General features: G+C 40.3%; 1 protein-coding gene and 1 non-coding gene across 3 annotated transcripts in view; both read left to right on the top strand.

Annotated features, from left to right (window-relative positions):
• Positions 1-23,969, top strand: part of DCC (DCC netrin 1 receptor) — a 995,961-nt gene that overhangs the window by 360,440 nt on the left and 611,552 nt on the right. For both annotated transcript variants that reach the window (XM_024580416.3, XM_045188039.2), the window contains exon 2: positions 962-1,282. In XM_024580416.3, the coding sequence (XP_024436184.2) occupies positions 962-1,282 (321 nt within the window). The remainder of the gene's footprint in view (positions 1-961; positions 1,283-23,969) is intronic.
• On the top strand, positions 20,274-20,375 carry LOC112323077 (U6 spliceosomal RNA). The gene has a single exon (XR_002976705.2). It is a non-coding gene; the product is annotated as a U6 spliceosomal RNA (small nuclear RNA).

Consider the following 23,969-nt stretch of genomic DNA (forward strand, 5'->3'; position numbering starts at 1 on the left):
GGTCCCCAGAGATGGTTAAAAATGAAATGGAAAGTAATGTAATTGGAATGATCTAGGTTTACCCCTGTCTGAGCAAAAGATGAGCCCAAGGAGCTCCTGAAACCTCATCAAAGGCTCTGATTCACCAACCAAGCATTCTGTCAAGTGCCGTAGTGTCGGCCCCCCAAAGAATACTCCTTAACTGCATTTGTTCTATCCCCTCAGTATTCTTAAATGCCTTTCTATCCCTCTCGTTGATGTCTTATCTTCACTTACGTTTACAGGGGACAAATCCAACAATAATATTCACTTAGATTTTCTGGCTCACGAGCAACATTTGGATGGAAATTAAGACACCACAGGGATTTGTGATTTTGGTAGTCGCTTTATTGACTTGCTTCTGCAAGTGGAATTACTTACCTGTTTTAAAACCCACCTGAGCTTTGCCCTAAATAACTTTCCCTACTCTGTTCAGAGTTGGTTCTCTTGTTGTTGTAAATAAAACACCCTGACTGAGTAGATTTATTTAAAAAATTAATGGATACTATAAGTAGAATGGTGAGATAGAAATCTTACCCCAAATGTGAGCATTTAACTATTATTCATTGTTGCTTTAAAATATCTAGCTTAAAAAATAAAATATCTCATTCTATTTGGAAAATTTTAGTTTATTCTGCCTAAATTTTCAAGTACTGACTGATGTGTGATGATGGCCATGCCTAGATTTATATAAATTCTTACTTTCTCACATTATTACTCTTTAGTCCAATTGTTTCATTAATTATGGTTACTTTAGCTGGCCACATTTTTGCTTCTTTAACACAAAATCCTTGATTTTAAGTTTAATTAGCTCACCAGCATTTTGCAAAGCACCTGGTTTTTTTAAAAAAGTTTTGTAAAAAAAAAAAAAGACAGGGGATTTAAGCTTGAGATGTATTTGAATAAATGAACTTAAATGTTTCCCTGGGCTTTCCTGTTCCAGGTTTCCAGGTTAAGGCGTTCACGTCGCTGCACTTCCTGGCGGAGCCTTCTGATGCGGTCACCATGCGGGGAGGAAGCGTCCTCCTGAACTGCTCTGCAGAGTCCGACCGAGGTGTCCCCGTTATCACGTGGAAGAAAGATGGCATCCACCTGGCCTTGGGAATGGACGAAAGGAAGCAGCAACTTCCAAATGGGTCTCTGTTGATACAAAACATCCTCCACTCCAGGCACCATAAGCCAGACGAGGGACTTTACCAATGCGAAGCCTCTTTAGGAGATGCTGGGTCAATCATTAGCCGGACAGCAAAAGTTGCAGTAGCAGGTGAGTGGATTCCTCCTCCTCCTCACTTCTTTCTCCTTCTGTTCTTCTTATTCTGTTGCTAGAGACAAGAAAATAATCTTTGCAGAAACAATGTATATTTTTAAGAAAAAAGGAAAAAATGTAAAAACATGTACTTATGTTTATTCCTTCACGGTCTTGACTTTCTTTTTGGACATCATTTTGGAAAACAGAAGGATCTTAACAATCAATATAGTTTTCTGAGTTTTTTTCAAAACAAAGTTTGGCTCAAACTGGTTCACTAGGTGTATGGACTTTTTATTACTAGGAAAATAATTTTCTAATGCATTCTATTTTATAACCTCACTAATGATAAAATTTTGCAGATTTTGTTGGTTTTTTTTTTTTTGCATTTAGAGCACTGAATTTAATTGTAATTTTAATGGCTCAACCTACAACATTTAGATTTCCAAATGAAAAATACATATTTCCATTAGTGCTTCCAAATATCTTAAAGTTTGATAATGTGTTGACTCAATAACTGAGTAACTAGATGAACAGTTTATTTTCAGTTTTATTCTAGATACTGCCATGGCATAGACTGTGGGGGACAAAAAGCAATACTGGGTGTTCTGGAATCCATGGGTATTGGTGTTTCTTCCCCACTTTTTCTGGTTAAAGGGCAGCTCATGATTATTTCTTTTGGCCTTTTCAGTGTTAGACTTGTAGAAAGAGGAACCAAAGTTTTACTCATCTATAATGATTTAGTTAAAAGTTAAGCTTTGATTTAAAAAAAAATTGATATGAGATGCAAACCCAGGCAAATGAATCTTAGCTGAAATAAATTGAGGTCTTCAAATGGCTAAACAGGCTTGAAGGGCCACTTTCAAACTTAATCTTTAGTTCTCAGGAAAAATGAAAATGTAACCTACAGGCTGTTACATAGTCATTTGATCTGGGTTTCCTTTCCCAGGTCCCATTTAGTCCATGTCCTGCAAGCCTGATGAGAATGAGGACTCGTTATTGGCAGTGACATACTAGGACAACCGGGCAGGACCAGCTGCTTCCCTGCGCCCTCACTCTTCTCGTGAAGGTGCGGCGAAGCTGAAATCTGAAGGGGGGGACTTTTTGTCAGGTGATGGTGTGAAACACTAGATTTCAGTGCACACATTCAGCTCCATGACCCTCTTTCGTGGCTTCTTTTCCCCACTAAGAACTCTCTTTCATATTCAGTTAAACCAGACTTGAACTTGAGTGAAGGTGCTCTGGTGGGCAGGGTCCTCACCTAGATGTGTAATGGCTAACCATCCCGATTTAACCTGGGCTGACCTCGATTTACCACTGGCAAGTCCCATGCCTGCGAACCCCTCCTCCCGGGTTAAACTAGGATGGTTGGTCAACCTACCAAGTGGTACCCCACCTGCTATAGTGATGACAGACTGAAGCATGACTGCAGAACATCTGCTTCACTCAGGAGACACAGGAGGTGGCGTGTTGATAATGGAAACTAAGGCTACCAGCCGCCACCTGGGACCTTTGAGTGATGGGTGTCTGAAATTTGACTGATGAGCATAATGTGTGCAGAGGACTGAGCATCTAGGTGAATTATGATTGATTAAAAGGAACAAGTAGAACCATGCTGAGGACTAAGGTAAAAGCTGCTTTCTTCCCAGAGTGCTCCAAATGCTGTAGGAAGGGTATACTCTGATTTTCTCTTATTTGAGAGTTCCTGGCTTCTCAGATCCCATCCATCAGCCACCCACAGTGCTAAGGGAACTCTGCCAAGCTGAATGAATTGAACTGGTTTTTTATGCCCTATTCCAAAAGGCTGATGCACACGTGCCTGTCGAAGAAAATGTCCTGATATGTTGTGGTTTCAGTTTTCCTGCAATCTAGATTTATTTTTAACGTGTTCTTGGTTTCAGTGATGAAATGAAGAACAATTTCTTCCCCGTGAGATATTAAAATAAAGTGGCTTTGGCTTTTGTATTCTGTGCAAGGATAGGCTGGCAGAATCAGTCACTGAGTTACAATCTAATATTAGATTGTATCATTTCGAGGCAATAAGGCTGTTCACGGTGTTTTAGACACTTACTGTGCTGTTTGGCAATACAGCATACATCAATGTTATGTCTGCTGAGGTTAAAATCGCCAAACTACTGGAATGCACAAGGGGCATATATCTTCCTCGTAATAAAGACTGTGGACCTGATTTAATCTCATTTTTAAAGCATTAGCAGTCAATAAACCAGTCACCACTAAAAGGTGAAAAAAAACATCTGTTCTGTCCCCTGAAGTGCAATGGAGAGCCCATTTAATATGATGCCCCTTTTCCATTTTTACTCTCTCAAAGTGTCTTTTGATGAAAAGAAATGTGGCAAATGAAATCTGTCTTTAATCAATCAGCACGTTTTATGCAATTGTCTTGCCAGGCACACCATTCATCCTCTTTTCTAGGAACTTCTCAAGTGCTCTTTACACCCTGAGTGCACACTTAGCTGAAGAGGGAGGGGGAGTCAGAAAGATAAAAGGAGGGCTTCCATTCCATCCAACATCTCGTTAACAATCCCGGTGGTAACAAACTACTGACTATTGGTATTTCTGGTAATTGTGCGTTCTATCGATAAGGAATGTCTGGGCTATTAAATCTCCATTTGAAAGCACCTTAGCCAGTACTGGCTAGACTTGGGAATTTTATTTGTATCTAATTAGCTCTAATCTGAAATAGTGCAGCATTTCTCTGCCATGAACATCTCTGTTTAGCCCTCTAGATTGAGAAAAGCTTGAGGAGAGAGGCAGAGCCAAACTTTATAAAGCTTCTCCTACTACCCTGTCCACCTAGCAAAGCATCGGACATGTTTAGTAATCCAGTAGACATTTGTCTTACTAGTGAAGACCTGTGGTTTGGGGTTGTATGCCCTATAGGGAGTGGTTTTTATCAATATTGTCTTCTTCTCCCTCATTCCCCTCATCTCCCTTCCTTTTTTCCCTCCCTCCTCCTCTACTTCTCTTTTTCTTTTTAAATGAACTTGATGAGATTACATTTACCTACTTACGTGTCTGTAAACACAATCTCGGTGGACTGAGTTGAAATAATTTAATTTATCTCCCAATAGTCTACAAACTAATGAACTATTGAGGACTTTGGAATTAGAAGTTGGACTGTGCTGGAATATTTATATGCTACTTTAAAAAACTCATGTGCCAATTCCTCATTCATTCATAACCCATAACATCAAGATGACCTTGCATCTGGCCAAGCACATATTTCTTACTCCAGATACTGCCTGCTATCTAAGCTGCTGGACTCCCTTATGCAAAATAGACATAATAATAATCTACCTCCTGAGCTTGTGGTGGCTTTTAAATAACAGCTGGGATTTAAAGCCTAGTAGAGTAGTTTCTTACTCAATGCCAGCAGTAGTACAGACAGACATCATAACGGTTGTTATTGTGTTATTATACTTATTAGGAAATGACAGCTTTTAATATTTTCATGTGATGGTGTAAAACATTTTTTGGGGGGTAGAAATATAGGCTACAAATCATGAGCCATAAATATCATCACTTTGGATCAGATACCCGCCTTTGTAACCTGTGAGCACGAACTGGCAAGCCTGGCTTGAGTTCTCAGAATTGAATCTGCTCAGTTCGTTGGCAAGCAGTGCCAAAATCTATTTGACTACAAGATTTCTTTTTAGCAAGTTGAGCTATTATATTGGAGCCACTATAATTTGTACTAGTCAAACCAGGAGTTTTAGATCAAGCAACTGCTGCTATCATTTCAGAAACAGATGCTGAGAAATATTTTCAACTGGACCTCCTTAGTGCCCTTTCGACATCAAAAAGATTTGTCGAAGCTGGGGTCATAGGCGTTAGTTGGTGTCGACTAGGGATATGACATAACTCCAGGACAAAACAAAAATCAACGCCAACAAGTAAGACAACCAGATCACTACGGAGCTCCAGTGAATAACCATGACAGCACTGTCTCGTTTACTTTTACCACCACACTTCACCATCCAGCACACACGCGTGTCCACACAGACACGTGCCTGCCCACTTCCCGTGCAGGGCTCTGAGGGTCAGAGTCAGAGCCTGAGAGCCACATCAGCTTGTGTTCACGCTCTTGGCGATGGGGCAGCCCGGCCCTTCCTCCCTCAGCTGAAGCAGCCCTCACCGACGGATGCCGTGTAGGGCGTTTTTTGTCCAGGTAGGTTCTTCTTTTGTTAACTTGTAAGCAATTCAGTCTTAATCATTAAAGCCATTGACTTGATTTTTTGGTCACACTTTGCACTGTCATGTGCTTTGTCTCATAATATTCAAAACAGGTTCTGTGATGTATGGGTACCCAGAGTGACAGAGAGCAAACTGAAGAAAAGGGTGTGGTGCCATGTAACAGGCAGAGACAGGGACTCAGATTGTCTATCACTGGAACGTACTTATTCCCTTATCACTTTTCTTCTTAATCTAAGGATTTGATTTAAGAAAACTTCGAATAGTGACCCACACAGTTAGTCTTTTATTTTAATCAGTGAAACTCTCTAAAATATAAAGTAAAGGAAAAAAAACAATATAGCTTTTATTTATCCTATTAGGCCCTTGAAAATATTAAATCTGTGTTTTAAAATAGTTGTAAGGGTAGCCCTGGCTGGTGTGGCTCAGTGGATTGAGTGCCAGCCTGTGAATAAAATAGTTGTAGGGGAAGAAAAATTTTTCTCTGTCGAGATTCTGTGCTAGTGTATTAATTAAATTGACATAAAACAGATTAACAGGGAGAAAATAAATTTAATTTCATATGTATGGCGAGCCCCATAAAAATTTGAAACCCAAAGATTGTCAGGCGACTGAGCCTTACCTGCCACCCTAAAGAATGCGTTGAGAACCCGGGGCTTTGAATGGGGGGAGATTAATTCACACAGTGATGGGAAGAGCAGATGTTGGTAACTGGGTATTTGCCCTGGCTTTCAGATAGGACATTCAGATAAAAAGTGATCTCTGGTAAGTGCTGGAAGCAACCTAGGTGCCCATCAGTAAATGAATGGATCAAAAAACTACGGTACATTTACACAGTGGAATTCTATGCAGCAGAAAGAAGTAGCTCCTAGCCTTTGCAACAGGATGGATGGAACTGGAGAGCATTATGCTAAGCGAAATAAGCCAGGCGGTGAAAGACAAATACCATATGATCTCACCTTTAACAGGAACGTAATCAACAAAACAAACAAGCAAGCAAAATATAACCAAAGACACTGAAATTGAGAAAAGGCTGACAGTGACAAGAGGGGAGAGAGGAAGGAATTTCAGGGGAAAAGGGTGAAGGGTTTGTAGGAACAATTATAAAGGACACATGGACAATAACGGGGGTGGGGGGGCAGAAACCGGAGGGAGGTAGGGAGGGCTGGGGATTAGGCTGGGGTGGGGGAAAAGGCAGAGAACTGTACTTGAATAACAATAAAATTAGAAAAAAAATTAAAAAATTAAAAATAATTTAAAAAAAAGATCTCTGGTAATAGCTCTCTTTGTGGGCCGTACCCTCTGTCTACATTCTTTCAGGTAGTTAGGAGGGGGATAGAAGTTTTTTCTTGAGTCTGATGGGTCTTGTTTGCCATCAGCTCAAAATAATCTACACGCCATAACGGCACATTTGGGGGTAAGCAACTCTGCTCCCCTTCATAGTCTTTCTAGGGGCAAGATTTTGATTTTCTTATCTCTTTGTGACTGCTTTTATAATTAAGGCCAAGTTTGCACTTTTGTTTGTTTCGTGAAAATCAAGAAAATAAAAGGCCAACTAAATTGCCTTTACTTGAGTTGCTGTTTTATTCAGAAGCATATTTTTTTCCCTGTAGCAATAGATGTTTCAAGATGCAAATTGTCACATTCCGCTTTTAAATAACACAGGCATTATAATTAAAATTCCCTCGTGTTTAAGAAAAATAATTAGTTACTTGAGAAGTTGTTTCAATGAATTCCTTTCCAGAATGCCTCCCATTTAAATGAGTTATGAAATAATTAGTGAAAGCATATTATAGCAAGAGAAGTTGGAATCGCCGCAGCAAAATGGAGCATTTTGTGAAATGATAACTTGACCTTTAAGTTTTTACTTGAAAGAGAACTGAAAAAGGAGCTTGTCTTCAGAGAAGGGAGAATAAACTACATTGCCTCGGGCCTCTCAAATGCTGCATAAAGGAAACAGCAAGAAAAAAATGTTCATATTCCCTTTCTCTACAGGAGCAAAAATTAGAATCTTGCCTAGTGGGTCAAGTTCATCCAGTGAAGCAGTTTGGAAAATGTAACCCTGGGCCCTTCCGAACTCTCAGAATTCGGTTTTGGGAAGCTTCGGTTACAGAGCAAAGGTTTTCATTTTAAACCACTAGGGATATTGTTTATTCTTAAACAATAAGCAAGAAAATAAATTGTTTTGACTCCACAATTCTTAATGGTCTTAATTATCTCCACTTGCCTTAATGTTTTATTGTTTTATAGTTAAACCATGAGAAATAGAAAAACATAAGAAAGAAATGTGATACTACAAGTATTGTATATGTGTATTAATCTTATAATTTTTGTTTTACTTTTATTGCCAAATAAAACTATGATAGTCAATATTACCCCAATGCCTACTCACCTGCATACTCCCATACCCTCAACTTAAATACCTACATATTTTTTAGATTTTTACTTATTTATTTTTAGAGAGCAGGAAAGGGAGGGAGAAGAGAGGGAGAGAAACATGGATTGGTTGCCTCTCACACACCCCCAGCCGGGGACCTGGCCTGCAACCCAGGCATGTGCCCTGACTGGGAATCAAACCGGTGACCTTTCAATTCACAGGCCTGTGTTCAATCCACTGAGCCACACCAGCCAGGGCTTAAATAACTACATTTTAAATAATAGGTTTTTAGTTGCCCCTTCCTAAGTAAATTAACTCTGCAGTAAAATTTAAAGAGAAATATATTCCTAAAAAATATGCAGCGTGGAAAGACATCATCTACATTATAAAAATTACAAAAGAGAATCTGGCAGGCCTTTTTACAGTAGGAACATCAACAAAACAACTTTTTAAAAATCTTTCAACCTTTCATTTCCTTTTCTTTGTTATGAATTCTAATTTATGTGTCAATGTAAATAGCTAATTATTCATTCTGAAAATCAGTATTTTAAGAGCACTGTTCTTTTAGTCAATCCTTAAGCTAGCTACAGTGTGGTTTTTGCAGATACTGTAATTTAACTGGAATAATAATACCTAAGACAACTCAGTGACAGCAACGAAAAACTCGTTTGAGTTTTAGAAGATCCCTTTGGAATACAAAAGCTTGATTTTTTTTTAATTTTAATGTCAGCCTAACAAATACTTAAATCAGAGTAAGTAGAGAGATCAGGGGATATAATTGTAAATCTTTGATGAAATTATGACTGATAATAAATTTAGTAATTCAATTTTAATTTTATGAACCTGCCTCTGGTACTGATTTTTCCTCTTACACTTTTTTCGTCCAGGCTAAAATTTATTATTTAAGTTTAGTATTCCCTAAAGACCTTTGAATTAAGATATTTATGTTATGTATGATACAAACATTTTTGATAAAGCAAGGAAACATTCAAATTTAGGGGATATTCTAGAAACTAAGTTGGGAGCAATCATGGAAAATCTCATGTATGAGGTCTGTCCAGAAAAAGTACAACCATTTCTAATAGAATACGAACAGCTTGTGTGACATTGATGTAACTTGGCAGCCAAGGAGAGTGGACTGGAATGTGCGTGCAAGAACAATGACAACCTCACTGTACTAGTCAGTGGAGGTGGTAGATGCCCTTGAGTGAGCATGTGTACTGTGTGGCTGTCGCATTCAAATGACTGAGTGAGTAGAACAATGAATCTGCATCTAGATTTGCATTAAGCTTGAACATTCCTCCATGGAAACTATTCGGATCATTAAAAAGGCCGTATCTATGGGCAACTGGTGATTGGCAGCTTCATCACGACAACGTGCCTGCTCATGCAGCAGGTCTTGTGCAGAGTTTTTTGATGAAACACCACATCACCTGGGTGACGCACTCCCTTACAGCCCAGACTGGGCACCCTGAGACTTCTGGCTTTTCCCCAAATTAAAATCACCTTTGACAGGGAAGAGATTTTAAACCATCAATGAGATTCAGGAAAATACGACAGGGCAGCTGATGGTGATTAGGAGAATTGTGTGAGATCCCAAGGTGCCTGCTTTGAAGGGCGCTGAGGTGTCATTGTCCTCTGTCCAATGTTTCTTGTCTCTTGTATCTTCTTCAATAAATGTCTCCTTTTTCACGGTATGTGGCTGGATACTTTCTGGACAGCGCCCATAAACTTTTCCTGTCAGGATCAGTATATATAGATGAAAGTACTGAATACCATTAGGGAAAACACTTACTCCTCTTCCCTTAAGAAGTTATTGTTTTTTAATAGTCTAATATTTCATTTATAATGGATATCTATATATTCAATAAGCACTGTAATCCATGGGTCATTTCTCCCATGATTATTAAATATATCTATCATTAAAAAACAAAATTCAGCTGAGTATATTTGAGGATCTAGTGTTTTATTTAAAAATTCATGACTGGATCAGCATATATCTAGCAATGGGAAAGGAGGTGCAAGGAGCTGTGCTACATGGAAGGCTTTTATAGGGGAAAGCCGGTGGGCACCTAGGCAAGGTCACCCTCCCTTAGGAGAAGGTAGGGAGTCTTATCAGGCAGAGTACCTCTCTAGTGCTGACCAGGAAATTCCATTTTGGCTGGTTAGAGGTCACATTCGTAAGAGAGGCTGACACTGCAATTAGGTTAGACATGAAACCTTGCTTTGTTGACTTGGGGCTTAGCACAAGTGACTCCATTTGGTAAGAATTAAAATAAATCAGAGTTGATTCCTAGTGAATAGGTAGCCAATGAGATACAGGAAGGAGCCACATATTCTTGATGAAGTAAATAACTTGTTTTAAACTTTGAGTCATGAGTTGAGCATAAAACAATGACAAACGTTTTCGATACCAAATAAATAACCACAGTAGGTGTCAAATCTATCTCCTCATTTCACAGTATATTAAGAATATATAAAACACAACGTAATATGATCAAAGCTGCCATTCCCTGTGCTATAGCTGGAAGTTCTTCAGAGGCTTCCTATGAGAAGGCAAAACCTACTGCCTTAGCCCCAGAGGTCAGAATGTTTTCCACTGAAAGGCACATTGAAAACCCATCCAAAGCATCTGAAAAGCAGCCCTCTGTACCCATAATCCATCACGTGTCCTTATCGAGGGTTTATCTCTAAATGCCCCTCAGGTATGGAGGCAACTGCTCTAACAGGACCATATAGAGCTATAGGACTATGATATTGGGATTTACAATAAGAAATACATTTTTGGTTTTCATCCTGTTTCTGCCATGGAGCTCCTAAAACCCTTGGAATTTCTTAAGTGATGAGAGTGATAAAGGTGTTTTTTAATGTGAATTAGATGACTTTTGGACCCCACCGAAGAATGGGGGTTGGTTGCCTGGAGAACCAACCATGCCACTGGAGGGTGGGAACTTTCAGGCCACCCCTGACCTCCAGGAAGGGGAGAGAGAAAGGAGGTTGAATCAATTACCAATATTCAGTGATATAATCAATCATGCCTTTGCAATGAAGTCTCCATTAAAAAAAAAAAAGATCCTAGGAGCTTCCAGTTGATGAGCAGTAGAGGTGTTGGGAGAGCACTGTGCCTGTGTGCTCCCATGTTCAAGGACATGGAAGCTCCACACTTTTCCCTCATGCCTTGGATACATCTCTTCCACGTGGCTATTCCTGTTATATCCTTTTATAATAAAATCCAGTGATAGAGTAAGTACATGTTCCTCCGAGTTCTGTGAGCCACTACAGCAAATCAATCAAACCCGAGGAGGAGGAGTACCTGGGAACCAGTCAGCCAAAAGCACAGGTAACAACCTGGATTTGCGACTGCTGTCTGAAGTAGGAGATGGCGGTGCAGGCAGTCTTGTAGGACTGAGCCCTGTACCTGTGGGATCTGATACTATCTCCAGGTAGATGCTTGTTAGAATTGAGGTGAATTGTAAGGACACCCAGCTGGTGTTCAGAGAATTGTTGGTAGTGTGGAAACCTCCTTCTACTCCATTTTGGAACTAGGTCCAGGAGGCCAAAGTAGGGGCTCTAATTTCTGGAGAGTGGTGAAGCCCCAGGCAGATATACCCAGCTCTGAATCTAGTGAGCTCAGGTCAGAGCAAGTCCATGGAAATAGTGCGATAGGTATTGGTACAGGCGGGGATGTGTGTGCGAAAGAAAATCTGCATTCTGTCGTCAGCGTATTTCCCATTACGATCTTCGAACAGCTGGATTTACGCTTCTATATTCTTAACTAGGGCACCCAGAGATATTTAGACATAAAAACCACGCATGCACACACACAATCACACTCACGCCTTTTCATTTAGATGACTCTTTCTGAGCCTCTGCCTCTTAAATCTGTTGATAAATAGCACAGTCATAAATTCTACTATTAAATTTATAACCACCCTACTTTTGTTAAAAATTGCAAAAAATCACCAAAAAATAGATTTTATTGTAACCCTTGAAGCTTTACCACCCTTGTAAAAGAGCTTCGCATGAGGTTTCATTTGAGAAGATTTACCTGGAGCATTTCACCAACCTGGAGTCTATTTAAGAAAGTGTTTTAAAGATTAATAAAGCCTATAAAGCTTCACCGTTAAGTTTCAGTGCTGGTTGATTTTATTGGATTGGAATTTTGTGGTCCCTCTTGCAAGGAAAATATATCTTCAAAGGCTTCTGAAACATGACAGAAAATGTAATTAGCAGGATCCAAACACTGCTTCCGGGGCATACTTTGGGTCCCGCGGGGCACAGGGCGCTTCATGAGTGAACATTGTGGCTATTTCTCTGAGGTTATTTCCAGCTCAGTTTCAGCCCAGGAAGGGCCTGGGTTTGGAAGATGTAGTTGCAGATAAAGTTAATGTCCCTTACAGTTCTCCTCAACCCCCAAACAGACACACATTGCACATATCTGGGATTTGTTTGCTTGTTTTTTATTAAGAAATAGTTCACATACCATTAAAATTCACCCTTTGAAAGTATATTATCCACTCATTGTTACCATATTCATAAAGTTGTGCACTCATCACCACTTTCTAACTCGAAAATGTTTTGTCACTTTCATTTCCCCTTCCCCTTTTGTCCTGGCAACACCTAATCTACTTTTTGTCTTAAAAAAAAGCAACTTTCAATACTTTTTTTTGGCCTTTAATTTTTTTATTATTCTTTATATTCTATTATAGTTGTCCCAATTTTACCCCTTTGTTCTCCTCTATCCCTGCCCCTGCTCCCCTAGTCAATCCCCACACTGTTGTCCATGTCTGTGGGTCATTCATACATGTTCTTTGACTAGTCCCTTCCCCACCTTCCCACCATTCTTCCCCCCCGACTCTCCTCTGGCAGCTGTCAGTCTGTTCCATGTTGCCATGTCTCTGGTTCTGTGTTGCTTGTTAGTTTATTTTGTTCATTATATTCCTTTTATAAGTGAGATCATATGGTATTTGTCTTTCACTGACTGGCTTATTACACTTAGCATAATAGTCTCCAGTTCCATCCATGCTGTCGCACAAGGTAGGAATTCCTTCTTCCTTTCTCCTGTGTCGTATTCCACTGTGTAAATGTGCCACACTTTTTTAATGCATTCATCTACTGATGGGCGCTTAGGCTGTTTCTCGCACTTGGCTATTGTAAATTGTGCTGCTGTGACCATAGGGGGCACAGGTTCTTTTGAATTGGTGTTTCAGGGTTCTTAGGGTATTTCCCACCAATGGAATCACTGTGTCAAAAGGCAGTTCCTTTTTTAATTTTGGGGGGTAATTCCATACTGTTTTCCACAGTGGCTGCACCAGTCTGCATTCCCACCAACAGTGCACTAGGGTTCCCTTTTCTCCACATCCTCGCCAGCACTTGTTTGTTGATTTTTAAATGATAGCCATTCTGACAGGTGTAAGGTGATATCTCATTGTGGCTTTAATTTGCATCTCCCTGAAGGCTAGTGATGCTGAGCAGTTTTTCATATGTCTATGGGCCCTCTGTATGTCCTCCTTGGAGAAGTATCTATTGTTTATTTTTAACATAAACAATATCATCTTAGTACCCCGTAAATACTCTGTAGCTTGCTTTTTCACTTAATGATATGGCTTGAACATTTTAAAAATATTTGTTCTTACAAGTCAGTTTCATACTTAAATTCCTGCATAATATTTTTATGGTTTATATTCCTCTGCTGATAGATATTTGGTTTGTTTCTGTTTTTCACTTTTGTCAATCATGCCTTAATGTATATTCCTGTATTTAGTGGATGCTCTTTTGTGCCTGAGTAAAAGGGTATCAGCATTTTAGTAGATATTAGTAGATTCCAGAACATATTGTTAGCCTAGCTCTAAATATTAGACTTCAGTATGTGTTTTACGGCCAGTAGATCTGGCTTCTCCTTAACTTGTAACATCACTGAAGTTTATTGCTTACAGTAAAGTAGTGATGACTTGATATTGTTGAACAGCCACAGTGCTTGCCTCACTTGAGTGGAGAGAGAAAGAGAGAGGGAGGGAGGGAGGGAGGGAGGGAGGGAGGGAGGGAGAAAATCTTATATACAGAAACCTGGAAGAAAACATCTTACATGCCCTAGAATTCTCCTGTCCTGATATGTGTCTTCCCAGCTTTCTGTAGAAGGAAGCTTCTCATAGGTGTCGCTCCATAAAATGCCTTGGGGCTTTACCCTTAGACACAAACCAGAGTTTCCCAGGGGTTACATATACTGTCAAAAATGGCGTCTGGTCATGTCAGCGCACCAGAGAAGAATGGGAACTCCTTCTGGTGCCCTGGAGACCCTCTCGAGATCTGTTATATCCATACTCTTCCCTTCAGTCTTCACAGCAGTTTCCTAAGCGCGCATATTCTGACGCCCATGGCTTTGCACACTCCATTCTGTATGTGTTGTACTTGCATGTATATATTTTTTACAAGACTTGGTTCATGCAGCCCATCTGTAGGAATCTTCGGCCCCCTTGGGCTAGGAGAGACCCCATTTTCTTAGTGCTCACAGTGACTGCGCTTCACCCTCCCCACCCTGCGTTGTGGCATGGCACCTACTACACTATATCCCGTAACACACACATGTGCAGACACACATGCCCTTGTCCACAGGTCAGTGACTTCATGGAAATACAGATCCTGTTGTGTCTACTTAACTTCCCTGGGTGAACAGTCTCTTTGGAACCCGGGCAACTGTAGGGCAGAGCATGGTGGTTAGGAGTGTAGACTTCAGAGAGACAGGACTTTGAGTCCTATCTCTCCTGATTCACTAGTCCTGTAAACTTGGCCCATCTATGGGAATGACCTGGGCCTAGGTTCCCAACTATAAAATGGGCCAACCTTATAATGTTGCTGGGAAGACAATCTAGTCATGTTTAGCAGAGGGCCTGGGACTTAGTAAGTGCCTGATAAATGATGGAAAACAGAGAATTAGGGCACTTTTTAAAAAAAGATTTTATTTATTTATTTTTTACAGAGGGGAAGGGAGATAGAAAGAAAGGGAGAGAAACATCAAGGTGTGGTTGCCTCTCACATGCCCCCCACCGGGGGCATGGCCTGCATGAATCAAACCGGAGACCCTTTGATTCACAGGCCAGGACTCAACCCCTGAGCCACAGCAGCCAGCGTGAACTAGGGCACTCTTAAAGACGTCTATGTAACAATGTCATTGAGGAGTCAAAGGGTGTCAGCGTTTTATGAGTTAAGAAGCAGCTAGATCTAGGCACCCTGCAGCAAAGGGGAGAGAGAAGCCCCACGAAGGAGCCCTCTTTTCCTATGTGGGGTCATGTTCTTTGTGCCCTGAAGGCCCTGTGACTATCTGGCCTGTTTCCCATGCGCAGTGCTGGCTTCTCCACCCACATGGCCCTGCACAACCCTGTGAGGTTGTACCTGCCTGTCACAGCTCTCAGCAGCAACACTGTAGGATCAATACCCTTTCCCGAAGTCATCACGATCAACGGTGACTGCACTAAAAGTACCGGTAACATTCAGGGTCTCGACCTTATTTTGGATGATACTGAAACACAGCATCTCTCCATTCTCACGTAGCGAACGTCTGAATAGTGTTTGTCATGGCTTTGAAGAGCTTTCTCTGGACCAGCAAACCTTTGGACTCCGCCCTCTTTTCCTGGGAAGGCATGTGGACTGCAGATTGGCCAGTTACCCCAGTCGGCCTTCAACCCATCATGAAAGTAAATGGGCATTAAAAATATTAAAATATCACTGGGGTTAAGAGATTCATGTTAATGATATGGCTTGGATTATTAGCTGTGTTTTCATACAACGCTGGATAATTTCTAACAAATTTAGAGAAGTATCCCCCACGTTATGCTTGTTGTCTCCTTCTGTTCAGAAATATAAGCAGTCCTCCTATTTTGCCAGAGGGTTGAAACCTGTTTCCTCCAGCCCCGGCCAGTGGCTCAGTTAATTGGAGTGTTGTCACATATACCAAAAGGTTACAAGTTCGATTCCTGCTCAGGGCACATGCCTAGGTTACAGGTTCGATCCCCAGTCAGGGTGCGAGTTGGGTAAAGGGGCCAATTGATTGATGTTCCTCTGTTTCTCTTCCTCTCTCTCAAAACCAATGAACATATTCTTGGGTGAGAATTTTTTTTTAAATATTGAAATTTGTATGTTAGTGTTTCCTGAAACACAAACCTATTTTTTGTCTTTCCACCCCTAAATCTGTATAAATATCTACAGTAGGAATGTTTGGTTTTTTTACAGAAAGACTTTTTGAAAGGCTCTCAGAAAACATTTTAATGACCAGCATTATTTATGTTGCCTGTGTGGCTATGTAAATAATCTCAGCCTTTCCTCCTCCAGAGCTCTTACAACTTAACTTGTCTTCAAAAAATGTGAATAAGGCTCCAAGATAATGCTGCCTCAATAAGCGTTTCTGTGCTTTGGGAAGGAAATGTGGGTGCAAAGCTGAGAGCGTGCGTGTTCAGCCTGGTGACAATGTAAAGGATGTTTATAAATGAAACAGTCCCACAAACGGCACCACACTTTGCAGGAGGAAAGCAATTTGGTGAAGTGAAAGATGTTAAATGTTTTAATTTTCTCCTGTGCCAGTAAAATCTTGTAAAACAAGGTGACATATTACATTTTCTATACTATGAGGGCTGTAAGAGCCTGTCAACATTTTCATTATAAACTCTATTTTCAGAGCTTCATAACTCAGCTTTAAGAATTCACTCTGGCCTGACATTTGAAGTGCAAGGTCTTACCTGGGGAACATGTGTTCCACATGTTTTAAAAATTATGAGTTTATCCATTTCTCAGTTTGTAGTAAGTAACCTTTTCATACTGTTTCACTTGGCATTCTGTGTCTCAGCAATTGGAGGCAGACATGGGGTAGGTCGATGGTGGGGGGGTGGCTACAAATGTGGTCAGCACAGGTCAGGGCTGGCGATTGTCGTGACTATGACTCAAGTTCAGACTAATTGCTCAGCTCATCATACAAAAAGCAGAGAGAATTCTACTGCACTGTACTCAACATTTGACAGTAGGCTCTCTGCTACCCAAGGAGTACAGTATGCCAAATCTCTGCAGACAAGACCCTGACTGATTGGAGAATTCTTAGTGTCCAGACTGTTTATTTGACATTTGTATTATTTTGTGGATGGTGTAGGACTGTTTCCTTAAGCTTCATAACACTCATTCTAATATTGTTGGCTTTTCGTTAAGTCTTCTTTGTGGTTTTGTGTGTATGTGCATGTGTGTGTTTTCTTGCTATCATATTTAGCACACGGTAGGTTTTCAGCCAATATTATTTAATAATCCAGGCATCCTTTTTGCACTTTGAAATGTCTGCAGTTATCTCTGAAGGGATTGCTTTGTGGAAAGTACTTAGAAAAGAGGAAAGAAGGACCAAAGAAACAGAAGGGAAAACTACATGTTGCCTTTTGGTCACCAGGCTTTGAAATGTTTTGAGGACTAACCACTTAGTGTTGCTTCAGGAAAAGAATAAACATGCACCATCTAGAAAAACGTGGAGTGCCCGCAATAAAAAGTGTGGTACCAAGTCTTCGCTTCTAGGCTGCTTCAGAGAATTCTAGGAGAGCCCCACTTTTTGGTATATATTTAGCATGATATTTATTCTGCTTGATTGCATTATATTTTTATGCAGCTATGAAATTCATGTTAATGTGTGAGAAGCACCCAGAGTTTAATTCCAACACTTGCGTAGATTGTGTGAGGACAAACTTTGTGCCAGTTATCTAAAAACATTATTTCTGTTCCTCACAACCACCCTGCATGCAATGGCCTTCCTGCAGGAGGAAGCTAAGGAACACATAGTTTAATTAATTTGTCTCCACAGCTAATGAGTGTCCAGGACAAGTTAGAATCCAGGTCTTTCAGACCCCAAACCATATTCCCATATTGTTTCCTTTCTGCCATTGTGCTTTCTGTATGTGTACAAAGACATCCGCCTCTATTTAACTTTTCTATCCGAATCATGCTATGCCTAACTGTAAGTGGATTGCATTTTCCAATGAAATGATATGAAGACTGGTCCTCCAATTAAAAGAAAAAATAAAAGGAAGGGACTGAAGGACTTGCAGTGGTCTAAGTTTAAACAAGGAACCTGATTTCCTTTTCGGTTTCTCTCACCTCATAGTCCTCTCTTTCTCCCTGCTTCCTGTCAGGCCCTTTGCAATGAGTGGCAGCCAATCCATCGTACTGCCCAAGGCACGAATCTGGGTGATCCACTTTCTCTCTTGTGCACCCCCTGCTTTCACCACATTCTAATCTAAATTCTAAAATCTAATTCGAATTCTAAACTACCAAGCTGTGTCCATTCTCAGTATAAAATATTTTTTTCATTTTATTTATTTTTTAAATTATTTTATTGTTGTTTAGTTACAGTTGTCTGCATTTCCCCCCATGTCTCCCCCCACCCCAGCCAAACCCAGCTCCCTCCCTTGTTCCACCCTCCCCCTTGGTTTTGTCCATGTGTCCTTTAGTCTCCTTTCAAATAGACCTATTTATTAGATCACTTTTAAGTTCTCAGCAAACCGGAGCAGAAGATGCAGAGAGTTTTCACCTGCTCCACTCGCCCACACACTCACGGCCTCCCCCAGGGTTAATGTCCTGCATCAGAGAGAGATTTGCTGTAACGGATGAGTCTGAACTAACAACTCATCACCCCAAACCCATGGTTTACCTTGGAGTTCACTCTCGGTGTACACTCTGTGAGCTTTGGCAAGTGTATGATGAAGTGTACAACCCCTGCAACCTCCGATCTTCTTTACTGTCTCTTTTTACTTTTCCTAGAATTCCATATCGTTGGAATCATACAGTATGTAGACTTTTGAGGCAGGCTTCTTCCACTCAGTAATATGCCTCTGACATCCCTCCATGTCTTTTCATGGATTAATTAATAGCCTGTTTCTTTTTAGCTTTAAATGGTGTTTGTTGTCTGGCTGTGCCACTGTTCATGTACGCATACTAAAGGACATCTTAGTTGCTTTTAAGGCTTGTCAATTATTAATATAGCTGCTATATGCCCCATGTGCAGATTTTTGTGTGGAATTAACTTCTATTCATTTGGGTAAATACCAACAAATGCAATTGCCAGGTTGTATGGTCAGAGTATGTTTACTTTTATAAGAAACTGCCAAACTATCCTCCAAAGTGATAGTTTGCATTCCTACCAAACATGAATGAGTTTTTCTGTTGTTTCCCATGCTTCCCAGCAGTATTCCAGATTTTGGTGTCAGTCTTCCAGATTTTGGTGTCAGTCTTCCAGATTTTGGTGTCTGTATTCCAGATTTTGGCCATTTGAATAGAGGTGTAGTGTTATGTCATTGTTGATTCGATTTGTAGTTCCCTGATGACATGTGATATGGAGCATCTTTTCATATGCTTACTTATCATCTGTGTATCTTCTCTGGTGAGGTGTCGTTGGCTCTTTAGCCCAGTTTTTTTTTTAAATGAGATATACTTGACATATAAAATTATATTAATTTTAGATGTGCAACATAATGATTTGATATATGTGTGTACTGAGAAATAATCACCACAATAAATTGAGTTAACGTCCAACACCACATAGAGCTAAATATTTTTTCTTCTGATGAAAACTTTTAAAATCTACGCTTAGTAACATACAACGCAGAATTGTTCATCATAGTCACCATTATATCCATAGGACTTATTTATCTTAAAACTTGCTATGTTTCGGTCATTTCCACCCACTTTGCCCCCTCCTCCTTTGCTGCCTTTGGCAACCATCATTCTTTTCCATGTATGTATGTATGTATTTGATTATATAAGTGAAATTTTACCCAGCTTTTAATCAATTTATTTTCTTATTTTTCAGTTGTAAGGGTTTTTTAATATATATATTTTGAGTGACAGTCCTTTATCATGTATGTATTTTGCAAATATTTTATCCTAGTTGTGGTCTGTCGTCTCATTCTCCTGACAAAGTGCCTTTCACAGAGCAGAAGTTTTTAATTTTAATCAGGTCCAGCTTATCAATTATTCTTTTCATGGATCATGCCTTAGATATTATATCTAAAGAGGCATCACCCTATCCAAGGGCATTTGGATTTTCTCCTCTGCTCTCTTCTGAAAGTTGTATAATTTTGTGCTTGACATTTAGATCTATGATCTGTTTTGAGTTATTTTTTTGTGAAGGGTGAAGTGTACATGTAGAGTTTTCCCCATGTACTTGCCCAGCATCGTTTGCTGTAAAAATACTACCGTGTCTTCATACTTTCATCTTCGTCAGAGATCAGCTCTCTGTGTCTACCACCATGTGTTCTTGTGTTTGTCTTTTTCCCCAGCTGCTGGCATCGTCCAGACAGAGGCTGTGGTCCTCCCATGACTGACTGTGCTGTATGTCTAGGAATTAGCAATCTATGTCACACACAGGGGCCAAAGTTACGAAAAAATTATCTGAGGTTGCGCTTGCTTCCCAAGCACATACACTAAAATTGGAACAATACAGAGAAGATTAGCACGGCCCCTGTGCAAGGCTAACACACACATTGTGAAGAGTTCCACATTTTTTTTTGTAAGAAAAAACACACAACAACAATTATGAAGTTGTTTTATCATTCCCAGTCTTTTTAGAATCAAATCTGAACCTTCTGATGACCTAAGAGTCCTGCCTGGTCTGGCCTTCTTCTTCCATCCCTTTCCCCAGCCTTCCCTCTCTTCCTCCACAGCCCAGTTCTTTCTTACCAGTTTCTCACAATGCCCCAGCCACACTGACATTTTCCCTTCTCTGAGCATGCCATGCCCCCTCCGACATCAAGACTTGGAGTATGGAGCAGTCCCCCAGAGACCCTTATCCCAGTACTCCACAGGTGAGCTCATTCCTATTCATTCTCCAAGCTCTATTCAAATGTCACTTTTTCTGGGATATCTGTGGATACTTTTTAGGTCTCACTGTCTTAAGTGTTCTTTATCACAATTGCAGATTATAATATTATTATTATTTCTTTAGCATCTTCAGATTTCTTTAGAATTTAAGCTTCACGAATGCAGAGGAAACTGTATCTGTCATCTTCCCTGATTATTCATGGTGGGCACAGTATTACAGCATCCTAGTGTCCTTCTGGGCATGTGGGCAGTAACTGACCTTGAATCATGAAGAAGGGGTGAGAACTGCAGGACTGGATACTGAGGGGTAAGCCCCTGATTCCTGGATCCCAGGCCTTCTCTTTTTATCTGGGAGCCAAGTAATCAAATTATGAGTCGAAAGACTTTAGTTATCAGTGCACAGAACCAACCCAGACAGTGGGGATTTGGAGAGTCACAGGATCTTGGATTTTGAGCAAAATAAAAGTCTGCATGTAGTAGTCACGGCTTTTTATAATGGCTCTAAACCCAGAGCATTAAAGGATTCAGAGTTCATCTTCCTTCCACATCCTTTGTTTTGTTTTCTGTAGACAGGCCTGGAAGGTAGGGTAGTCAGAGGGCCTGACTGAATCAAAGTCATCTGGGAATTGCTGAGCCCGGCCCGCATCAGAGCTGACACATGCACACAGACCTCATGCAAACTTTGAAGGAGGCGTGAAGAAGAGAGCATATGTTGTTGTTTCTCTTTCAATGCAGTGAAGAAAAATTCTCATTCACATAAAATGAATTCAGTATTTAAAATATTGAATAAATTGATATTTTTCAATTCTATTCAATTTTAAAAATTAATTATTTATCAAATTAAAAAGGAATAAGCCCAAGCCCCTGATTAGCTGACATTGCTGATTTCTCTACTGCCTCTCCTTTCAACAGCCACTAGGCTCCTTGCAGAAGTTGGGTGTGGTCACATTTTTCTACCTTACCCTGAAGGGGTGGACAGAGCAGCTGGATACTTCTCCACATAGGAACACTAGTGAGTTGGCGTCCAGAGCCCAAGGCCATTTGGGGGCATTTTACTTGCACTAATATGGGGATATAGATGGAGACATGGTACCAGGATGTCTCCAAGGGAGTGTTCTGTGGTGTTTTATCTATCTGAAGGAGGTGGGGATTTCTCCAATATTGACAGCCTCTCGTAACATCAAACTATTCTCTCTCTCTCTCTCTCTCTCTCTCTCTCTCTCGTCATCTCTCTCTTATTTTAATTGCTCCCCCCGTGTAGTACTTTTCAAATTTGCTGTATATCAGACTCTTCTGGAGGAACTTGCTAAAGATACAAGGCATTGACCTCCTTCAGGGGGCTGTTTTCTTGACCAGCCCCCAGGTGGTTCTAATACCTACCACTGTTTACTATGTGTGTGGCGTCAAGTCTATGCACAATAGCACCGTGCTCTGCTGCGTCATGGTCCCTCCCCCTTGTATGTTTATCGTGTAGTTAGTTACTCTGGTACCTTCTTTTTACGCACTGTAAGTGAATGCTTTTTGATTATTAGAAGCTATTATCTATCAGATCCTCCTTACTAAAATATAATGACAAACACTTAGGTAAATGGTGATTTTATCAATTCATACTGAACACTTCTTGGTCTAAGAAATTCATGGTAACAGTTATTCGTTCAAAAATATTCCATTGTTCCACGATTAAAAACAGCCAGTAACCCGTGAATATCAGGAGAGTAATAGCAGGAGGTGCGTGTGTGCGCAGTGAGGGGCACAAGCAATTTGTTTTTGAAAAAGCCTGATTAAATGTGTCTCTGTGGATTGCCGTGGTTTATGACAGAAGTGATGTGATGATTTGTGTTAGAGGTTTAATAAGTTTAGAGTTGAAATTTTATTCTGCTTTTGTTTCCTTCCCTTTGGCTGATAGTTAATGTCTATGGTACTACATCACAGAAACTTCCATGGGAATTCCTAATTACAATACTATAATGCAATGGGCAGAAGCAGGTCTCTAGGGCGAGGGTCAGAGCTGGCTGTATTCTCTGTTTAAAGAGATAAGAGCTCAGATTGTGTAAGGCCCTCCCTTCAGGGAGGTTTCTGTCCAGTAGAACATATGATTGATCACAGTGTTTTTGTGTTTGGGTTTTGTTTGTTTGTTTGTTTGTCTCTTTGTGTGTTTGTTTATTCTTTATAGTAAAGTCTCAGTGGAAATGGAAACACCACAAGGAATGATTTAGCATCTTATTTCAAATTTCTTACCTCTAACATTTAAACCATTGTAGCAGAGTACACAGGTAGCTCTGTTTTGCTTCTCCTGAAGATTTCTTGCTTCGGTACACATTCAAGTGTATGCAAATATTTTCATTGTCAAGAAAATGAACTTTGCAAATTGGCCAGCGGCCTGGTGTTCGGAGTGCTATGGACATAACTCCTTGAAGGTGGATTGGTTGAATGGTTTTGGATAGCACGCCAGGATACTGCAAACCTTTTGTAGTTTAATGGGGATCACAGCCCCACCGCATCCTGCAGACACTGCTGTAAAGAATTCTAGCACTTGGGAAAACTTTGCAAAAGGAAATTGCAATTTCAGTGGAAGAGCCTGGACTTAAGATCATTAGATCCCAGAAAGCTAATAACTTCTGTATTAAAATATATGATTTCAGTTAGTTAAACATCTGAAACTAGGATCCTGGTCTTCCAACTTGGAAGGTTATTGAAAGTTTTTAATGTTGGTAATTTTTATCCTACTTTATGCATACATGACTTCAATTTTGTGATCTGAGTGTCAGTTAATAGCCAAAAGGGGTCCATCATTGTATTTCATTTTTAACTATAAATTCCATTTTCAGATGATATAGTCACCAAACATATTTGTGTCCACACAACAACACTGCAGGCACTGATTAAAAAAAAAGTTTATAAAAATTGAAAGGTACAACCTCCAAAAAGTAGATGGGGGCATATGTAGGCAAGACAAGAGATTGCAACTGTTCGTAGAAAACAGGAGTCAGATCCAGGAGGAGAGAGTTCACAGTTCTGAAGACCAGAAGGCTGAAATCAAGGCATCAGCAGCAACCCACTGCTCTTGGGCCATAGGGGAGAATCAGTCTTCGGTCTTTCCAGTTTCTGTTGGCCTCAGTCATTGCTTGGTTTGTGGCTGTATTGCTCCAATGTCTGCCTTCATAGTCACATTGCTTCCTCCCCCTCTGGGTGTCTTCTTCTCTGTATTTCTGTCTCAAAAGCCTCTCTACATCCCTCTTGTAAGAACACTTATCATTAGATTTGGGACCCGCATGGGTA

Source organism: Desmodus rotundus, chromosome 10 (assembly GCF_022682495.2).
Source record: "Desmodus rotundus isolate HL8 chromosome 10, HLdesRot8A.1, whole genome shotgun sequence".
In the NCBI taxonomy this organism is placed as follows: domain Eukaryota; kingdom Metazoa; phylum Chordata; class Mammalia; order Chiroptera; family Phyllostomidae; genus Desmodus; species Desmodus rotundus.